The sequence below is a fragment of the Vulpes vulpes genome, chromosome 12, assembly GCF_048418805.1.
Source record: "Vulpes vulpes isolate BD-2025 chromosome 12, VulVul3, whole genome shotgun sequence".
In the NCBI taxonomy this organism is placed as follows: Eukaryota; Metazoa; Chordata; class Mammalia; order Carnivora; family Canidae; genus Vulpes; species Vulpes vulpes.
The window spans coordinates 3,676,722-3,698,178 of NC_132791.1; the positions used below are offsets into that span (position 1 = coordinate 3,676,722).

The window sequence follows — 21,457 nt, forward strand, 5'->3', positions numbered from 1 at the left end:
GATTTGGGGCCCCTGGGTGGCTCAGTGGTTGAGCATCTGCCTTCGGCTCAGGGCATGATCCTGAGGTCCCGGAATGGAGTCCCACATCGGGCTCCCTGAGGGGAGCCTGCTTCTCCCTCTGCCTGTGTCTTTGCCTCTTTCTGTGTATCTAATAAACAAATAAAATCTTTAAAAAAAGATTTAATACCTTAGTGGGGTCTTGACTCACTCATCTCTCTCTGTGGCCAGATCCCCGCCCTTAATTATACCTGTTTTCTAATGCCTCCAGAAGTATGACCTCTGATGTGGTGGGCATTTGCAATGCAGCTGGTCTGTATTGCGATGTGCTGTAAGAATAAAATATACACTAGATTTCGAAAGCATACTATGAAAAAATATAAAATATTTTAGTAATGATAATTTTATGTTAATTGCATATTAAAATATGATTTTAATATATTGGGTTAAATACTATATATTCTGAAAATCAATTTTACCTGTTTGTTTTTTCCCATTTTCTTAAAGATTTTTGTATTTATTTAGTTGAGAGAGAGAGAGAGAGAGAGAGAGAGAGAGAGAGAAGGGGAGGAAGTTATGGGCAAGAGCAGGGGGAGGGACAGAGGGAGAGAATCTCAAGCAGACTCCCTGCTGAGGGTGAGCACTATACCAGGCTTGATCTCATGACCCTTAGATCAGGACCTGAGCCAAAATCAAGAGTCGGATGCTTAACCCACTGAACCACCCAGGCGCCCTGTTGTTTCTCTTTCTGATGTGGCTACTGGGGCATTTAAAATGACATATGCAGCTTGCATTCGATTTCTATTGGACAGGTTGGTGTGGAGACAACTTCTCTGAGCCTCAGCTTCCACTCTGGAAATGGTAGCTTGGTACCTACAGGAAGGAGGTGAGGTCAGAGGTGTGGGAGTGGAGGGAACTGGAGAAGCCTTCGTGGTAGTCAGGGGCATGATGACCATGTGGTTGGGCATGTGGGATGGTGGAGGCGTCACTAGGATCCAGCTAAGCCTGAATGGCGTTCTCACCAATAATACAAGTGCACAGGTCTAAGGGGGGAGCTGCAAGAAGCCGAAAATGCTCCCTGGTGTGGGGGGCAAGTAACACCTGCTAATCCTCATAGGTCAAATCAACAGGCTCTTGCCGGTGTGTGCACACATGCATGCACACATGCATGCACACACACACACACACACACACACACGTGCATGTGCACACACAGTATCCCAGGCCGTTTAGCCACAAGTCAGGTTTTGCAGGTAGGCGACCTAATTTAGTCTCCGCTCCCCTGCTTGCTACCTCACATCAGCTCCTGAGATGCAGTTTATTCACCTCTAAGACAAGGTGCACAATGCCTTCCTTACAGGGATGGCTGTGGACATTTAATGAGCTATCTGTTCATATTTTATCGTACGCTGCTATAGGGACCAAGGGAATAGACGCTGCAGCCATTGTCTGGATTTGAATTGTGGTTCTACTACCGACAAGCTGTGTGACCCTGGGCAAATTACTTAATTTCCTTGTGCCTTCATTTCCTCATCCATTAAAAAGGGAATAAAAGTAGCAACCTCCTTCGTAGGGTTATTTAAGGATTAAACAAGTGAATACACATAAAGAGGTAGAGCAGCACCTGGCAGAGACAGTGCTATGCAATGGTTAGCTTTTGCCTGGTGACTTTCTCTTACTCCTGCTGCATTGTCCTGATAGGGCAAGGTCTCTGTCTGAGTCTTGTCTGTCATGTTCACCAAGGCAGGAGCACAGTAGCTCATTTGTTTGGGAGAAGAAGGAAAATGAGAGAGAGAGACAGAGGGAGAATTTGGCTGGAACAGTTTAAATAGGAGGGGTGGTGGAGCATGGAGGGGGAGGGGGAGGTGTCTCAGGCCAACTCCTCCTGAGCGGATCCCTGCCTCCCTTTTTCTGTGATGCCCAAACACAATAGGAAGTATGACAGATGCTTTCTGTACATAAGGCCGCTATTGTATCCAACGCCTTCATTTTCCCCTTGGCCAAGAATTACGTGTAGTTGAACACAAACCCTCCCTTCCTCCCTCCTTCCTTCCCAATTCCTTTTTTCCTCCCTCCGTTAATTTGTTCATCCATTCCTTCCTTCCTTCCTTCCTTCCTTCCTTCCTTCCTTCCTTCCTTCCTTCTTCTTACCTTCTCTTTCTTTTTTCTGTAACAGTAAAATATTTCTTTTTTTGAAGATTTTATTTATTTATTATATTTATTTATTTATTTATTTATTTATTTATTTATTTATTATTAAGATATACAGAGAGAGAGAGAGAGAGGCAAAGACACAGGCAGAGGGAGAAGCAGGCTCCTTGCAGGGAGCTTGATGGGGAGACTTGACCCCAGGGTCATGACCTGAGCCAAAGGCTCAACCGCTGAGCCACCCAAGTACCCAGTAAAATATTTCAGTAGTAGTTGAAAAAGCCTTCCTGGCCTTTGGAGACCTCTGCTCTTTAGCTGCTTCCAGAGTACCATGGGGCCTCTGTCAACTCCATTTCAAAGGAGTGCCTTCAAAGGAAGAGCTGCATCTAGTAGAATCCGGAGTCTCCTGCTGTCTCCACGCCCCACCCTTAATTGCTAGAGGTTGGGGATGTTGACACTAAGGGGCAGGGACACAGTCAAAGACAAAGATCAGACATTGTTGTCCCTATAGTCTCCCCTCCATGACAACCTACCATCTCAGGGAAGGGAGAGGGCAGGCATTAATCTTCCCATTTCACAGAGCACTAATTTGAGAGACAGTGTCACAAATGGTTAAACATTTGAACTTGACCATCAGTCACACATGGGTCCCAGGTCCAACTTCACTCATTATTAGCAGATCATTTTCTTTTTCTGAAACGTGGTTGCTTCACCTGTAAAGTGGGCATCAGTAAACCTCCCTCCAAGGAGTACTCTGAGTTTGCAATGGGAAGATGGATATGGTTAAAGGACAATCCACCTTCGCTAAGGTTGCCTCCTGAGGTGTTCCAGGAAAGTAGTTTGCTTTCTAGAAAGCTCAGATGTGGAGCTGGACAGACCAGCCCTGAATCCTAATTCCCATACTCATCAGCTGAGTGACTCTTGGCACATATGTAAGTTTGCCCACACATGTCTTTCTGTCTTTGTTCTATTATCTAATTTGTTAATTACACTTTAAAAAAAGATTTTATATATTCATGAGAGACGCAGAGAGAGGCAGAGACACAGGCAGAGGGGGAAGCAGGCTCCCTGCAGGGAGGCCGATGGGGTACTGGATCCCAGGACCCAGGATCACGCCTTGGGCCAAAGGCAGACGCTCCACCACTGAGCCACCCAGGGATCCCAATTGCACTTTTGTTATGAGTATATCATGAAGAGAATTGTATGCAATAATGTATCAGCATCTTCTAAGCACATAGCAGATCACTCACCATGTTACTGGAATGAATGAATGAATGAATGAATGCACCGTAACCATATTGCAGACGGAGCGTCTTCCAGTGTGATTTCTGAATACTAAGTGTCCTAGAAGAGGAAATAGTGTAAGAAACTCTTCTTTGCATTGAGCAACGTTCCCCTCTGATCTATGGTTTTCTTTTCCTCGGGTAGAACTTCCGAGTAGGCAATAGGTTTGTGTGGTGCTTGATTCAGAAGATGCAAGATATTTATATTTCATATACTTTATTAATCTGTCCCCTGCCTTCAGCCACTTCTCCATCCAAGACAGCCGCTGCTGCTGGGTCCTTGACGCTCCTCCCAGAGACAGTCGGTTGATGTCCGGGTCTGAGGATCTGTACCCAAACCACAGGCCCCCTGCTTCCCGCCTGCTGTGTGCCCCCACTATGCTCTATGCTCTCCTCTCACTGTCTCCTCTCTAGAGCAGAGAGCTCACCAATGCTTTAATCTCTTTAATTCTCCCGCACTCTGTGCTTTTTTTGTTAACAACAAAAAATACATAATATAGAAAACCACAAAGACAATAAAAAAAAATATCTATTCCTCCCTGCGGAATTAACTGCTGTTAGTATTTTGGCCTATTTCTTTCGGGCCTTTTATCTTTATCATCTTTGGCTTCCAGTGCTCATGGCATGTGAATGCATCACCCATCGGCCTCCACATTCATGAGTGTGTCTCTGCAACATGCCTCCTCCTCCTCCTCCCCTCATCCCCACTGCCCCTTGCCTCACCCACACCCTCATGGCCTCTCACTGAGCCTCCTGGCTTCCTCCCCTCTGCGGCATCCCTTTTGAGGCCTGCGCCCCCCTGCCATGTCCTTCATGCTGCACAATGAGCTCACCCCTTGCCCTGGAACCTTCTGTGACACCCACGTAAGGCCCCTTGTCCTCAGTGTGGCACTCAGGGACTTCACTGTGGGGCTCCTGTGGTCCTTCCCGTCAGCACTGAGCTCAGCGTGGCCGCCATCCCCAGGGATGCTCTAGCTCTCACCTTTTCCTGGAACTCCCATTTTCTGCCACTGAAGCCCCATTCATCCTTCCAGCCTTGACTTAAATCCCCCTTCCTCCATAAAACCTTCCCCGGCCCTCCGTGTTGGGATGGATTGCTCTCCCCCATATTCTCAGCATCTCATTGTGTGGAAAAACAGAACCATGAATTAGGGTAAAGGCTCCTTAGGACCCCATTTGTCTCCTTGACTAGCTTATGATCCTCTGGCTGGCAAGGGGCTGGGCTATATCTATCTTTGTACCTCCAAGGCTCTGGCTCTTGGCCTGGCTTATAGGAAGCTCTTGCTTGAAATGTGTGTGGAATTAAGTTGCCTGAAGTGTTTTCCTAGAGGCAACCTCATCATACGAAGCAATAATCACAGCTCTCCATTAGTTAGGACCCACCCCGGGACAGATATTTTATGCATCGTATCTCCTTTAATCTTCATAGCAACCCTACAAGGTCAATAGCTATGGTCCCCGTTTTATTAAGAGAGAACCCAGCGCTCAGAAAGGGGAGGCGTCCCCTCAAGGTCACACAGCTCGCAGCTGCCAAGTCATGGTTAGAACCCAGACCCGCATCACCGCAGAGCCCGGGAGTCCATCCATAAATCATGCCAGCTCCTGGGTCACTTGGGATTTCCAGAAGGAAGTCTGGGGATGGGGTTGCTGATCTTTGGGTCGGAGGAGGAGGGATTTAACAAGCTGCAGGAGGCTTATGTGGCTAATGGATTGCTCTTCCTTTCAGGGGGAATCAGCTTTGGGAGAACCAAGGGGACTTCGGGTTCAGAGGCAGATGATGAAACGCAGCTGACGTTTTATACGGAGCAGTACCGTAGTCGCCGCCGCAGCAAAGGTAAGGGAGTCTTTGGGAAGGTTCCAGAACCCGCCAGCATTAGTAGGAGGAAAGCCTGGGAGGCAGACACCTTGCTCAGTGACACACCTCAACTTTTCCTCGACCCGGTCTTGGTCCGGTTAACACAGCCTGGCATCCGAAACCCGGGCTAGACGAGTGACGGTTACTTATGGCTTCGCCTTCCATTCTTTATTTGTTCTCTGTCCTCATTCCTCAAAGCATTTGGGGAAGATTTTTTAACTTTATGCGGTCTAAAAAAAAAAAAAAAAAATCCAGCGCTGGAATGCAATAAGTAAGGGAACCCGGTTGAAAGCAAAATAGGAATAAGGAAAATTATTCAAACCCAGGTTAGATCAGTGCAGGGGGATCTACGCCAGGCTGTGCCGCGTGTTCTTAGGCGGAGCCGGCAATTCAACGCAGAGATTTAGCAATCAGAGTGCGAAGGGAACATGCTCCGTGATACGATGTGCGGGGTCTATGGGATAGAACCGTTTATTTGTTCAGGAAATTGTCTTCCCCTGACACCGAGGCCAGAGAGAACGTTGTCTAGTTGGTTCCTCCCAAGAGGACTCCTTTTGACTCTCCAGACGGCGTCTCCAACAGATGAAATCCATAGCGAGGCCGCGTCGTTTCCCACAATGGTGCTCCAGGGGAGGAGGCGTCCGATGCAGAAGCAGGCCTCCATGAAGCCTCGCTGCACCTGGGGGCTGAGCTCCCCGCTTCTCTGAGGATCACACATGCCCTCAAGGCGGAGACTGGAGCGTATTTCAGGCAACCACCTGTGCGTGTCATTCTTCATCCCTGTTTTATAAGGATGGGGAAGTGGCAAGGTCAAGGTTGCCGTGTTGGAGGGTTGGGGGGCGGGTATGTGCACGTATTCCTTGCCAGTGATTAAGGAGAGATCCAAGAGCTTAGACCGGGGCCCAGAAAGGAGTAAGGGTCCTCTGGCAAATCAAGACATGTTGATCCCATCCCCCCCATCTGACCCCATCCCCCCCTGGCCCTCCCACCTGACCCCATCCCACCCATCTGACCCCATCCCCCCCTGGCCCTCCCACTTGACCCCGTCCCATCCATCTGACGCCATCCCCCCCAGCCCTCCCACTTGACCCCATCCCCCCATCTGACCCCATCCCCCCGGCCCTCCCACTTGACCCCATCCCCCCACCTGACCCCATCCCCCCTGGCCCTCCCACCTGACCCCATCCCCCCATCTGACCCCGTCCCCCTGGCCCTCCCGCCTGACCCCATCCCCCTGGCCCTCCCACCTGACCCCATCCCCCCATCTGACCCCATCCCCCCGGCCCTCCCACTTAACCCCATCCCCCCACCTGACCCCATCCCCCCTGGCCCTCCCACCTGACCCCATCCCCCCATCTGACCCCGTCCCCCTGGCCCTCCCGCCTGACCCCATGCCCCCCGACCTGACCCCATCCCCCTGGCCCTCCCGCCTGAACCCATACCCCCCACCTGACTCCATACCCCTGGCTCTCCCACTTGACCCTGTCCCCCCGATCTGACCCCCTCTCCCTCAGCCCTCCCACCTGACCCCGTTTCCTCCATCAGACCCCTGCATGGAAGTGGGCTGAAGAGGTCCTGGGGGGAGGGTAGATGGAAGAGGTCTTGTGGAACAGTTCTGCGTGCTTTCCACGCATGCACTGTGGACACTTGAAGAGCATGGGTCCCATCGCTTCTCTGGGCAACTTTTGCTCTTGGGCAGCTTATCTATCTTCCCTGTACCTCAGTTTTGTCATCTCTAGAATGGGCCTCACGATTGCCCCTTAGACTTTGGGTTGAGTTTTGCTGAGGTTATAGAAAATGTTTGTCAAGGGGGCTCCTGGGTGGCTCGCTGAGTTGAGCGTCCAGCTCTTGGTTGCAGCTCTGGTCGGGAGCTCAGGGTCCTAGACTGAGCCTTGTGTGGGGACCTGCGCTCACTGGGGGTTCAGCTTGGGGGTCCTGGCCCTCTGCCCCTCCCCAACTCACTCACGTTCTCTCTCTCTCTCTCTCAAATAAATAAATCTTTAAAACACAGTTTGTCATGGCACCTGGTACACACTAGGAGCAAACACAGTAGACGTAGTAATGTCAATTCAGTTGTCGTTGTGGGTTTTCCTATGTCCCTGCGCCTGGCACCTTTCACTGAAGGACCCTGTGTGGGGAGTATCGCTTTGGACGCATCACCTGGGAAGGTTTTGCAGCCTCTGCAGCGACTGGAACATTCGGGCTTGCCTCTCACGGCTGCCCAAGAAGCCTTGGCTCTCTGCTATCTGCTGCGTTGGAGGTTTTGAAGTCGGTGATGGATGGTTCTTGACCTGTCTTCTCCCTCCCCCAACCCAGCAGCCAGAATGAGAGCGGGGGAAGTCGGTGGGTCTCCTCTGCACCACGGGGCTGTTTACAGCTAATTGGAAAAAAAGCATTCATCACAGAGCACGCCTGTCGTAAATCGGAGTTAAACTTTAAAAAGAAAAGCAAAAGCGAGCCACAGGACTCGAGATAAACGGCTTGGCTCAGTGCCTCCGTAGGCTGCAGCAGGGCCAGGCTGTGCTTCCCGGGTGGGGGGACGGGGCTGTGATGCCTCCCCCTTATGACGCTGAATCCCACTGGCCTCCTGCCTGATCCCCCTGGCCCTCCACCTGAACTTGTCCCCCCATCTGACCCTGTCCCCTCCGGCCCTTCCACCTGACCCCATCTGCCCATCTGACCCCATCCCCCCGCCCCTCCCACCTGACCCCATCCCTCCCAGCCTTCTCACCTGACCCTGTCCCTCCCATCTGACCCTGTCCCCCACCCCGGCCCTCCCACCTGAACCCGTCCCCCCACCTGACCCCATCCCCCCCTGCCCTCCCACCTGAACCCGTCCCCCCATCTGACCCCATCCCCCCTGGCCCTCCTTCCTGAACCCATCCCCCCTCCCGCCCTGGCCCTCCTGCCAGCCCAGTGCCACTGCTTTGTCCCTCTGAAGGTCCCCTGGTGGTACCTCCTCCCTCACCCTGTGCTTCCAGCTGCATCTTCCTCTTCCTCCTCAGGGCCCTGGGATGCTCGCTTGCCTGCTTGTTTAATTTCTATTTCTTATTCTTCTTCTCTCCATCCCTCCTCCCTGTATCACGGCTTCCTGCTCTTCATTCCTCCCTTGCCTTTGTTCTCTTCTGTGTTCTGTTTTTCTCTCCTTATTATCCTCTTCTCTCTTCCCCTTTCCTACCAATTTCCTGATGGATCCTTCCTTCCTTCCCCATTCCTCCCTCCCTCTCTCCCTCCCTCTCTCCCTCTCTCCTGTGCATACACTTCAAATATTTGTCAAGCACCAGCTGTGTGTCTGACACTCTTCTAGGCGTTGGGGACACAAATCAAGCAACAGTTTTTAAAAGACCTATGCTCGTGGAGCTTGTATTGTGTCAAACTAGAAATATGTTAGGTGGGGACAAAGGCACAGGAAAAAGCCTGCAGCAAGGAAGGGAGTGGATAGAGCAGGGAAGGGACTGCTGGTGTGGATGCCCTTTAGCGGAGGAGGTTACTGCACCCTCTTTTCAGGGGTGCAGGGAAGCCTCCCTGGCCCTGAGCGAGGTGGTGTCAGGGTTCCCGCTGCTGCTGCTCTGGTTCCTGGTGGGACATCGACCATGAATTCGGTCCCAGTACAGCTTCTGCTCCAGCCAGACGAACTCAGGGCCGGTGCCTCTCCCTGCAGACCCCACAGTCCCCCGGGAAGGGCTGCGACCCTTTGCTGCTTCTCGTCTGGGTACGGCGGGCATGGGGGGTGGGCGGTGGGGAAGCAGCTTTCAGGCTCACTGCCGTGATGGGAGAAATGCAGGACACAGAGGTGAGCTGCGGGAAGTTCGGGAGGCCTCGGGGCTGAGCGAGCAGTGGGGCCGGGGGGCCGCCCAGTTGCCGGCCCCCACGCCACCTGCTCGCGGTGCCTCCTTGAACGGGGACCTTAGCCCCCACCTCCCTGGGTATCAGCGTCCTGCTCTGACAGGTGAGGACTAAGGTTCAGGCCCTCGGGGCCGTGGTGAGGACTGAGGTTGCTCTGTGTCCTGAGCCCACAGGCGGGGGAAGAAGGAGAGAAGATGTGCGGGTGGAGGAGCAAAGGCTGCTCGGAAGGGAGCACCGGGTGAGCACAGCCTGGATCTCAGGCCTCCTGCCAGCGCGAGTCACGCCCCCCCTCCCGGCTTCTGATGCCTTATGTGAAGCCTGCAGGGAGCCCAGGTCTCGCAGGTCCCTTCTCGCTGGCGCCAGCGGGAGAGGCTGCGTGTCGGTGAGAATCCCTGGTCATGGGGCACACTGGCCGCTCGTGCATCGTGTGGGCTCCCGTCCCCGGTGCCTCTCCCCTTCCCTGGTCTTCTTTTCAGAGAGGGTGGCAGTCCCTCATCAGAGAGTGACTTCTGTCGTCCCGTGTGGCTGCACCGTCACCCCGAGGACGGCCGGACTCCCAGCACGCAGCCCCCTCCCCTCTGCCACCCGCATCCTGCTCTTCTTTACTTGCTCTTGCTTTACTTGCTCTTCTTTACAGTAAGGCAGCAGCTCCCCATGGTGCTCCTCTCCCACCCCCACTGGGGGCCGTGCAAGCCATCCTGGTTATCACACCGGAAGGTGACAAAGTACAAAAAGGTGGAGGAAGAGAGAGATAGAGGCACCAGGAAGGGCAGATCTCCATGCTGGGGAGCCTGGGACCTCGATCCGATCTGTTCACCAGCCCCCCTTCCGTTCTAGCTGCAAACAAGACCTGGGCTGTGTGTCCCTGCCCAGGGGCAGGTGGCCTGGGATCGGGCCGTCAGCCGTCCCGGAGCTCGGGAAGAAGTCAGCACCATGGGGTCATCCGAGGGCTGGGGGCCGTGGTTTCCAGTCCTGCATTTGCTCCCAGTTTTCTGTGTGACCTTGGCCCACAAGCTTGGCGCCGTCCCTGCCCGTGTGTGGGTCTCACCTGCCCCGTCGATGAGTAGAGGTGGAAAGGCGGGCTCAAGAGCAAGTCAGCGAGCGTTGGTGATGATCTCCCTGAGGGCCCCGAGCGGCGCTGGCGAAGGTGGTAGATATACTGGAAGGTGAGAGGCGGCCAGTTCCTCGGATGGTTCAGACTGTCCCAGCCTTGGGACACACAAGACAGATAGAGAAACACTTGGGACATGTGGGAAGGCTTCCTGGAAGAGTGGGAACTGGACGCTGACCCTGGCCCAGACCCGGCCTTGTCTCTGTGCATCCATCCACATGACTCGAACCCATCATCTCGGTATCCTTGGCTTTAAAATGGGGTGGCGGCCGTGCCCTCCTGGGGTGAGTGCGAGGATCAGCCGGGAGCAGGAGCCACCCCTTTGTAATTGCCGTGCCCAGCAGCCAGCTCTCCCGTGCCATCCCCGTCACCCGGGGTCCCTGTCACCTCCATCCCTTGTTGTGAACACTGAGATCCCCGTCCAGCTGTCTCGCTCACCACACTCCAGCCCGTTCTCAACCCTGCAGCCCGAACGGGCATTTCTAAAATGTAAATAGGGATCATGTCACTTCTCCGCTTGGAAGCTTCCTCGGTCTTCACTCTGGCCTTGAGGATGGACGTGGTGAGCGGTCCCCCCGTTTCCCCGGGGCTCTTCTCCAGCATGCCCATGTCTGCGCCACAGGGTCCTTCACAGACTCTCCCCCTGCCGCCCCCGCTCTCTGAATGGTGCCACCTCCTCTTAGATGGCGTGTCTTCAGCTGTCCCGACCCATGCCCAATCCCTGCGTCATGCCGTAGTAGCTCCTGCGGCCTTACCCCCATGCACACTTTGTCACCAATCTCCTGCGTACCGGTGATGATGTGTGCACCCCCCATGGACCTGCAAGCGTCGCGAGGCTAGGCACGTGGCCGTCTGCACCCAGCTTCCCATCCCCGGCACCCAACACGGGGATGGGCCCATGGTGAGCACATGGATTAACATTTTTTGAATGAATGCTTCTCGAATGAATGAAAGAAAGAGATTCCTGGCCAGGCGTCTGGATTATTGTAAGCGCCCAGGGTGGATGCTGCTTTTCTGTCTGCCACTCTCATCTTTACTCACTCCATTTCCACTTGCAAGAACAGAGTCTGCGCTCCTTTTCTCTTCCCTGCTCCTGGTGAGCAGAACTGAGGCCTCAGCCCTGCCCGTTCTTCCTTTTCAAGGCCCCCAGGGAAGGACATCCCAGGTAGTGGGAGGAAGGCCGGGGGACTGGAGCTGAAAACCCAGACTGCCTGGTTCTTTGAGCATTCAGGGAGTGCGGGTGATTTGAAGGGATGTGACAAGTTCAGGAGGTTCCCCAGCAGAGAAGGCTACACCCGGGGAGGATGGTAGAGAGGACGTGGAGGGGAAGGAGAGAGGGAACATCTAATGGGGTTTTCTACCTGGGTCTCTCTCTAGCATGTGCCATGAAAGAAGTAGAAGTGGTGTTGGATCCAGCCATAGACCTGGCGGTGAATCCTGACTTCACCTCCTCCCCTTGGTGTGGCCCTGGTGGGCTTCCCATCTCTGGGCGCTTCCTTCTGTATAACACAGAGCTGTGGACACCTACCCCCCCGGAGTGAGCAAATCCAGAGGTGCGAGATCCCAGGACTCTGAAATTTTGTTCTTTCTCCTGAATTTTCCCTTTCCTTGAGAGCATCCTGAGCCCAAAATGAAGTCACCTGAAATTGCATTTTTGGCAACAGGAGCTGCCGGAGAAGAGATTTATGGTGCAGTCTGAGAATCACCCCTGGCTTCCCCGAGTCTCGGGGGTTTTGTAGGGGAACGGGGAGTGTCATTCAGAGGCATCTGGTGTACGCAGGTAGACCGCCGTAGGCAGAGAAGCGTCGTAATCGGTCTGGTGAGCGGACGCACAGGGAGGGAGACTAGGCCTGTCTGCTGGGACTGCCTCCATCAAGAGTCAGCCGTCATAAGCATCTCCATCCTTGCAGGTCCTGCAGTTACTGTTGGAACTACTCAGCTCTGCGGCTGTTCCCTGAAAGCTACCAAAGGTGACATGCAAATGAGTGAACATGCGTGTATATCCTAAGGAAACTTTGTTTCCAAGAGCAGGTGCTGGTCCAGACTGCACCTGTGGCTCACAGATTGCTGACCCCCTGCCCTGAAACCTCCACATCCTACAGGTGGCCTTCACCTGGAGGAGCGGTGCAGGAAAAAGAGGGAAATCTCACCATGCTCTGTGCGATGAATCTGATTTCCTATCGCGCGTGATCCTTCTGCCTAAAGGAGTCTGTTTGTCAAGCGCAGAGGTCTGTGTATGGTCAAGTAGATAACCCCTCAATCCGTCCCTTGTTCGGGCTTTGACAATTCTGACCGTATCCCCCAGGACTGACTAATGAAGGAGCTGGATTTGATAGATTCCCATTGGGCAGAAGTTCACCTTTATAAACCAGAGATGACGCTGCACACGACCAAGGACAGTGGGCCCAGAGTCAAGAGATGTGCATTGAAGCCTGGACCCCTCCCGCTAACTCACTTGGTGACCCTGGTCAAGCAGGTACCCTCTTAGGGCCTCAGGTTTCCTCTCTGTCAAACAAGGATATTTATGCCTCATGTCATCAGGTCTGAAGCTCATTCTAGTCTCACATATATTTATGGAATGATCGACCTTACTATAAGCATTGGGAAATAGGGCCTGGGCTGCCAGCCTCAAAGTGGTTATAAACTCCTAGGGGGTGCTGCAGTTCACGCAGAGAAGCAGTGCTGGTCGGGAGAAGCCGGTGTATAATTGAAGGTCCAGATGAGAAGGGCAGATGGCCTGCCCAGCCCCAGGCACAGTACTGAGCAGCAGACAGAGCAACCACAGCTGCTGGAAGATTCCAGCAGTGCAAGCACTCGGCGTGGGCCTCCCGGCCCAGCTCCGCACGGGTGGCTCTGTGGCCTTGGGCTACCATCTCTCCCTCTCTGGACCGTGTTCTTCTCATCAGCGGGTTGCCCAGCAGGTTTGAGGAGCTCACATTTTCTTATCCCCAGTCTCATGCACGTTCCTCTAAGCTTTGCCAATTAGCTCCCCAGCAGAGAGAACCAGAGCATGAATGCCCCCACTCCTGCCCAGTTTTGCCTCTTTCTTTGTTTTAGTTGCTTGTTTTAATATGGCGATTTCCTAAACTGAGATTTTCTGTAATGATAAGGACTCTTGAATCGTAAACAAAATTTTGTGCTAATCTAGACGGATGTATGATTTTTTTTTTCTTTTTGATTCTCCCCACCAACACACACATACACACATGGTTTAATCCTCTTTTCGTGGGAGAGGACAGATGAGGACAAGTTCAAGCCTTATCTGCAGAAAAGGGGGCGTTTGGGGATTGAGGGTAGAAGACTGCGTGGGAGGGTGATAGTTGGAGTGGAGGAGAGGCTCCAGGAAATGGCAATGGGATGAGGTGAAAGTCTGACACAACAGGACCTGCCCAGAGTGAGGGCAGAGGCTACATGGCGAAGGGGACGGGGATGGGAGAGAAGGCAGGAACTGGGAAGAGCCTGAGGCTGTGGTGGAGAATCCTGGCAGGTGAGCCTGAGAAATGGGCAGGAGCCGGGCCCTGACCACTGTGGTACCCATCCCATCCTTCATCCATCCTTTCCCATCAGACCACAGGGTTTTTTCAGTCCTAGGGAAAGGACTTCTGACATTTTCTGCTGATAGAAACCAACGCTCAGGGACGGGAAGCATATTCCCCAAGTTTACGATGTTGACTTTTCAAATGGCAGAGCAGCCCGGGCAACATTTTTCACAGTAGGTGAATCTGGGCAAAGGGCATAGGGATGCTCTTTGTACTATTCTTATCTGTGTAGCTTTTCCATCAGTTTGAAATTATATCCAGACTAAAATATTAAGTCAATAGTTGTCCTCCTAAGTTAATTACAGGCTTCTGAAATAGCAGGCAGGGGGCCAAATCCTCGCTCTGCTGTTTCCTAGCCACGTGGCTTAGGGAAAGGCACTGTCCTTCTCTGAGCTTCCATTTGTCCTGCATTAAGGAGGAAAAAGTCTAGTATTAGTCCTTTTACTCATTCTTTAGTGTGAAGATTAAAGGAGAGAACATACGCCCAGGACATGTTTAGCCACGTGTGCTCTATTGGAGCCTGGTGATCACTGTTCACTAGGTGGTAACCAGGGAAGCACAGCAAAATGAGTGTTTCAGACGGGTGCTGTGGCCTTTTCCCCGGACGTGTTGTCCTGTGCATTAGTCTTGCTTCTGGGGAAAAAAAAAAAAAAGACTAAACATTTTCAGTAAAAACATGAATTTGATGGGACTGACCTCCTGGGGCATTGTGATGTGGGTTTGCCCTTTGCCATCCTTGCCTGGCCTAAGGTCAGCCCCTTTTTTGCAGGCACATCTGCAGGCTGCTCTAAACCAGCCTACAGGGCACACCCCGAAGACCGACTACTCAGAAAAGAGTAAATAAACACCAAAGACAGATGGGTTGGTATTTCATCAGTCACTAAGCCTTTGTAGCTAGACTGGCCTGGAAAGAGTGATCCAGGCTGTGGAGGGAGGGGATGGTCTCAGTGAAGAGGGACAGGTGGTCCTGTCGGAGGGTTTCCAGGACAGAGGAGCAAGGCTCTGAAGCCCTTATTTCTCTCAGCCTCATTGGCTCAGCTGGTCTGCTCCTCCCTTCCCAGCAGGGACTCCTAAAGAGGACAGCAGGATAAGGCTTAGCTGGGGGTGCAGAGGTGAGTGCCAGCCCTCAGAGGTAGTTCTGTTGGGTGATCCAAGGTGTGGACATGGGCATGGGGACAGCAGGGACAGACTTATGATAGGGTAGAAAGCCAGGGAGCAGGGGTGCTGGATGAGCAGGGAGGGAAGGAGGGAGAGAGGGAGGAGGCACCAAGCAAGACAATGCCATGACTCCTGGAAGGTTCCCATCCCAAGTGTGTGTATATGAGACTCGAGCAAGGCTTCAGGCCTCTGGTGCCTGTCAACCAAGGAGGTAGAACCTAAAGTTCTCTAAGTTCTTGGCAGTACCATTCTGAGTGTCCATGATAGAAGCATAGACAACCAGGAGGGAGGAAGACGGTAGGAACAGAAGAAACAGCCCGTCAATCTGTGCTCTGGATATGTGTCGTCCCGTATGTTTTGGAGCAAGACCATGGAAAGGGGACTGTTTTCATATTCATTTTATAGATAAGGAAACTGAGATCTAGACAGCCAGGAAGTAAGGGCAGTTGGGATTTGAACTTAAGCTGTTTGGGTTCAAAATCTGGTCAAACCGTTGTATGATTGAGGTAATGCATGAAAAGTGTGTACCACGGTACCTGGAATAAGGCGAGTGCTAGAGACGGGAGGTCGACACCCACGTCTGTGCTGGTGCAAAAAGCCTGATCGGATCCCGGGCAGCTTCGTGGTGTCAACTCGGAGCCCTCCAAGGGACATGTGCCCTGGGAGAAGCTAGGACCAGGAATAAGAGCGGTCAGAGGCAGCTCGGCTGCTTGGGAAGTTAGTTCAGTATGGAGGACAGAGGTGGCGCCGTGGGGACCACCTTCCCGGGGCACCGCCGACAGTGGGGGTCCTGGTATTCGGCCCAAGTAGGAAAACATGATAGAAGCTGTAGTGCTCTGTTGGAGCCCACCCGTCCCAGTTTGTAAGAGCTACGGTGCTTTCCATTCCCGACTGCGCTGAGTCCATTCCCCACTCTACTGAGGGTCACATCAGTAGCTCATAATCAGCCGCGGTGGGGTGAAGTACTCACACCGTGGAAATCGGCAGATGCTCCAATGGAAGCTTCGTCTTCCTCCTCAGAGAGCCCATTGTTAAACATTTACCAGGCTGCCACTGAGAAGAACTGTCAGTAAGAAGGAAGAGTTTAACCGCAGGCTGGGGTGCAAGGACCGTTTTGTAGAAATAGTCTGAGCAATCCAGAATTTTCCCCTGGGGACAGTGCAGTAGGAGTGAGAGTGGGACAGAGCAAACCACAAAGCCCATGGCTCCGTGCACTGGCTCTCGTCTCAGAAATAGATGGCAGGGTCATCTGGGGAGGCTGGATGTTTAGGGCCTGACTAGGAGGTTGGACCTTCTGGTGCTTGAGGGAATGATGAGACCTAGGACCTGGGTCAGGGCAGGTGTCCCCAGCTGTGCGGTAAGAAGGGTAGTTCTGTGGCCGAACTGAATCTTAGAATCACTCGGAAAGCTTTTTAAAAACACCAGTTGCAAATAAATACTGATGTCAGACCCCTTACCTGGGAATGTCTGGTCAAGGGGTGTGAGTATCGGTATGAAATCCTTTCCAGATTCTAATCTCCAGCCAGAGTTGAGAAAACGACTCTACACTTTCCTTGACCCCTTAGCCTCCAGGACGTACCCGTTCCTCTCCTGGCATTGGATTCCCGTGGAGTATCCCCCCTTTCCCAAGCCAGGAGCTTGACTAACAATGATAAGAGGAAGAAGAGAATGCAGCAACCATTTATCTAGTGTTGCTTTTGTGCCAGGTCCATTGCATAGTCACCGATCTTGCTAGTACGTGATGAGTTATTATCCTGGTTCCTATATGTTAAAGAATGACATTGACACCGGACAGAGTCACTTCTCTAAGGTCACAGAATCAAAATGATCTTGCAGGTCTGAGGCTTGACCCCCATTTTGGTGGGTTCCAAAATCTGTTGTCATCACACCCGAGTGTTGACCTCTAGGAGAATCTTCCCTTTTATCATGACTCTTGCCCTGCTTGTTAGCGATTTGGGATTTGCAGTAGGTGGATACCTTCCTCCAGAGGTTTCCGGTAGCTCATGTAGGCTTCCTGGAGAGATTCTAGTTTCCCCTCATGGAGCTATGAGACTGGGAGTTTGGATTTCTGTCCCTGAAAGAACAGTCAGATGCAGAAACCTCGCTTTGATCTACACCTGCGTTTGGCCCTATTTAAGGAGACACACGAGGAGAGAAAATTATGTATTCTGAATTGTTATGGGCTAAAAGTCCTCTGTCTGATGTCTCTCTTCTCTCCCTTCCCTCAAACCTCAGAAGAAATAGACATTGTGTTTTTGTTGTTGGGTTGTTTTTTCTTTTAACGATGCCTCCCAGGCTACCTCTCCCCAAACCCGCAGAAACATCAAGCGTGCCAAACATCGTGTTGGCGAATGAGGGTTCCTTGAATGCAGTGAGGGAGGCAGACCGTTCAGAAACGCCCTCCCCAGGCCAGCGATGGTCCCTGAAATATTGTTTAAACTGTTCTCAGTTCTCCTCCTCCTTTGCGATGCCAACAAGCTCAGCACCTGACAGCCCAGCCCTGCATGGGAGGGAGGGAGACGGCTGTCAGGAATCAAATGGGAGACCAAAGGCGATAAAGCAAACATGTCGTTTTTAGTTGCTTACACTAGCGAGAAGGAATAATCAGTCTCTCTCGCTTTCTTGCTTTTCAACTAGGCTCAGCAGGATTTCCCCCCCCTTTTCCCTACACTGAGAGATTGCGACTCTCTGCTTCCTGCCCCAAGCATGAACACTCTGTCATCCCCTTTGCTGGCAGTCCTGTGGGACAGCCAGGATTCTCTTACCTTGCAAAACTCTTTCCCAGATAAAGAGGTGAAAGTACTGGTCATGAGTGTCTTCTATGTGTCAGGTGCGTTACGAGATGCTGCACGCATGACCCTATTCAGTTCCGACTCCTGCTTTGGGTGATCTTGGACAAATTGGTTTGCTTTCTAGGTCTCGGTTTCTTTCTCTCAAAAATGAAAGTTATAATCCTACTTTATAGGATTTATGTGATTACTAAGCAGAATTGTGCATTGCTAGAGTATAAGGTATATGAATGAAGATAGTGAGAAAAAAGACTAGGAAGGCATCAAGAAAGACATTGAATGCCAAGCTCATCCATCCTATTCATTCATTTCACGAAGTAATATTTATTTACTAAGTACCTAATTCTGCTGAGGGTCTATTCTAAGGTCCAGGTGTATAATGGCAGATAGACCAATGGTGTGGCTGCCCTCATGAATCTTGCAGTCTTGCCAAGAAGAAAAGGAGAAGGGAAAGAGTATTTAACAAATAAACACATAAATGAATACATCATTTCAAATGGTGAGAAGTGACTTTGAAAAGAAGAGACAAGACGAACCAATATAATGGGGAAATTGATGAAAGGCATCCTCAAGAACCAAGATTGAAGCTTATACCTGAGGGATGGACATGGGAGGTGGCCAGGGGCTGAACTAATGCATCTCCATGTGAGCCAGAGAGTTTGCACTTGAAAGGCGGAGGCCTAAGAATGTTTTGGAAGGAGAGAGACCCATCATCCTATTTCTGTTGTAGGAAGATCACTCTCTCCACAGGGGAAGCTGGACAGACTAGAGGCGGTAGGCCGGTTCCAAGCGTATTGAGGGAGGAAGGGAGCTCAGTGGGGCTCCGTGGCTTGGGCTGCCCGTCGGGACACATGGAAACGCAGGTAGGGCCCAGGGGTTGTCCCCCTGGAAGAAGGTGGGCCTGTGAGGAGCGACGATGGGCATCAGACTCTGGCCCTGGAGCTGGAGAGAATCCCTGTGCGAGGGAAGGACAGAGCCGCACGCAGGTCCTTAGGGGAGAAGGGGACGAGCTCGGTATTGGAGCTGCTGCCCTCAGGGTGCCCGCAGGACGGCCCGGTGCGACGCTGAGAGCCAGCTCCTAGTGCAGGGCAGCGCGCCTTGGGAGGGGGAGAGGCGCCTGGCGCTCCATGGCCGGGAAGTGACCTCCTCTTTCTGTGTTGGGCTTTGCCACCAATGTGGCAGCTCCAGACGGCACACGCGTGTCATCTCCTGGTGGCTCTGCAGGCGCAGTGTCCAGTAGGTCGGAGCTGGGTTCTCCGCTCAGGGTGTGAGGTCAGCCTTGGGCCGGGACCCCCACCTCGACTGGGGCTCGGCACCCTCTTCAGCGAGGCTGTTAGCCAAAGGCATTGCCTGCAGCTCTACAGCTGACGTGCCTGCTGGGCTGCTGCTGTCGCCGGGGATGCTTCTAGCTCTTGAAGGTCACCTTCAGGCCCATAGTCCCATGCATGGGGCAGTTCACAGCATGACCCTTGGCTTCTTCAACACTGGCAGGAGGGCATCTTTTAGACTTAGATTCTCTGCCTTCAGGGCCTCAGTCTCTATTTTTTTTTTTTTTTTGATAGAGTGTGTGCTTGTGCATATGAGCAAAGGGAGGGGCATAGAGAGAGAGAATCTTAAGCAGACTCCAAACCTAGCATAGAGCCCAGTGCAGGGCTCGATCTCAAGACCCGGCGATCATGACCTAAGCAGGAAACAAGAGTCTGACGCTTAACCTACTGAACCACTCAGGCATCCCAGCCTCAGCCTCATTTTCGGGAGAGGGCTCATTTGATTTGACCAAACCCATCCAGGATAAATTCCTTTGTGGTCAGTTCATAGTCAACTATGGGATTTGGGACCATAATTACATCTGAAAAATCCCTCACTTTTGTCAGAAAAAGTAACTTAATCTTGGAGTGATATCCCATCATATTCACGGTCTCACCCCCACTCAAGTGGAAGAAGACATACAGTATGTTTAGAGGAGGAGAATCTTGGGGCCATTTTAGTTTTGACCACCCCACCCCCCCTGCCACGAACTGGGTGGTAAATGAGGCACAGCAGGAAGAGACCATCCAAGGAGAGGGTGTAGACCAGAAACTGAAAAGGCCCAGGGTGTTCTGTTCTCCCAGAGCCAGTCATGCATCCTGGTTCAAAAATATTCTTCTTTCATTGTTCCAGGTACAGTCAAACCACTTGGTGCTCCATGGGAAGGAAGCTGATGCTTCAGGTCAGAGACATTTGTCATGGGGAACAGCTTAGAGCCTCAGGACATAGGGATTTAGGAGAGATCTGTGACTAACTCAAGATGTATGACATTGTGAAGGAGCCCAGGTCACTGAGTCATACTCATTCTGCGTTGGACGGGTGAAGGACTTCTCCCCCATGGCTCCCATTGAACAAATTGGCTAACCATCTGCTTCTTCTAATTTAGAATAGAATTTTAGAAAAAAAAATGGCGTCAACTCTAGCTCTTGCAGTCATATGTTGGGGGAACCTTGGGCAAGTCTTTTTGGCTTTCCCTCCATTCAGCTGGGATGTGGTGTTTGAATAAATTATATATGAGGCCTCTTCATGCTATGAAATTCTATCCTTTTATCACTTACCACACTTTGTGGATTCCAGGAATAGTATGGCTTTCTTGGGAATCCAGGGTTAGTAAGACATAGTTCCAGCCTTTTAGAAGCTCTTCCTGGGGTTGCTGTCCACAGAATAAGTCAAGATCACTGACCTCTAAGCTCATCTCTTCATTCTGAGGATATCTGGGGAACTAAGATGTTTCGACCCCACTATGGATGACATTCTTATTTTTTTCTTTCTTTTTTTTTTTCACCAGTATAAACTCATAATAATATCACTGGAGGAAAATAGAAAAATAGACTCTAGCAAGAACCTCCTAGAACAAAGAGCTCATTTCATTTTTTCCCCATTCTCATTTACATATATATTCTTTCTCAGGATTGTAACTATAATCAACACACACATTTGCATTCGTTTTATTTTACTTGACATTTTATCATGACCATATTTTTTTCCATGATGCTACCCATTTTTCATCATGCTGTAAACCTGAAGATAGTCATTGTAGCATAATCTGTAATACTGAAAAATTAGAATGAGCTTAAATATCCAACAATAGGGGAATGGCTAAGTAAACTATGATGCATCAACTTGATGGAATATTATACAACCAGATAATTGTGAAGAATGATTTTTTAAGAAGAGTGGAATTTATAAACCACAATAATTACTTTCGAGGACAAACAGAACAATTCATTTTTAAAAATATGTGGGTAAATCACAATATGTTATATATGTTTGTATGTATTTATCCTTCTGTTTATCATTTATACCTTACCTGTCCTCAAAATGCATTTGAGGAGAGTACTTTACTGGAGGTAGCCTATTGTACAGTGTTTAATTTCTGGGCTTTGGAGCCAAACACAGCTAGTCACAAGTCTTGGCAGAGTGGCCTGAGGAAGGTTACTCTAATGTTTATTTTTTATTTTTTTTAAAGATTTGTATTTATTTATCCATAGACACAGAGAGAGAGAGAGAGAGAAAGAGAGAGAGAGAGAGAGAGAGAGAGAGAGAGGCAGAGACACAGGCAGAGGGAGAAGCAGGCTCCATGCAGGGAGCCTGACGTGGGACTTGATCCAGGGTCTCCAGGGTCACGCCCTGGGCTGCAGGCGGCGCTGAACCTCTGCGTCACTGGGGCTGCCCAAGGTTACTCTAATGTATCAGCTCCTGTT

At 51.4% G+C, this 21,457-nt stretch overlaps 1 protein-coding gene across 5 annotated transcripts in view; it reads left to right on the forward strand.

Moving 5' to 3' along the window:
• ASTN2 (astrotactin 2) overlaps positions 1–21,457 on the forward strand; it is an 854,920-nt gene that overhangs the window by 287,903 nt on the left and 545,560 nt on the right. For all 5 annotated transcript variants that reach the window (XM_072727526.1, XM_072727523.1, XM_072727524.1 and 2 more), the window contains one exon: positions 5,155–5,262. In XM_072727526.1, the coding sequence (XP_072583627.1) occupies positions 5,155–5,262 (108 nt within the window). The remainder of the gene's footprint in view (positions 1–5,154; positions 5,263–21,457) is intronic.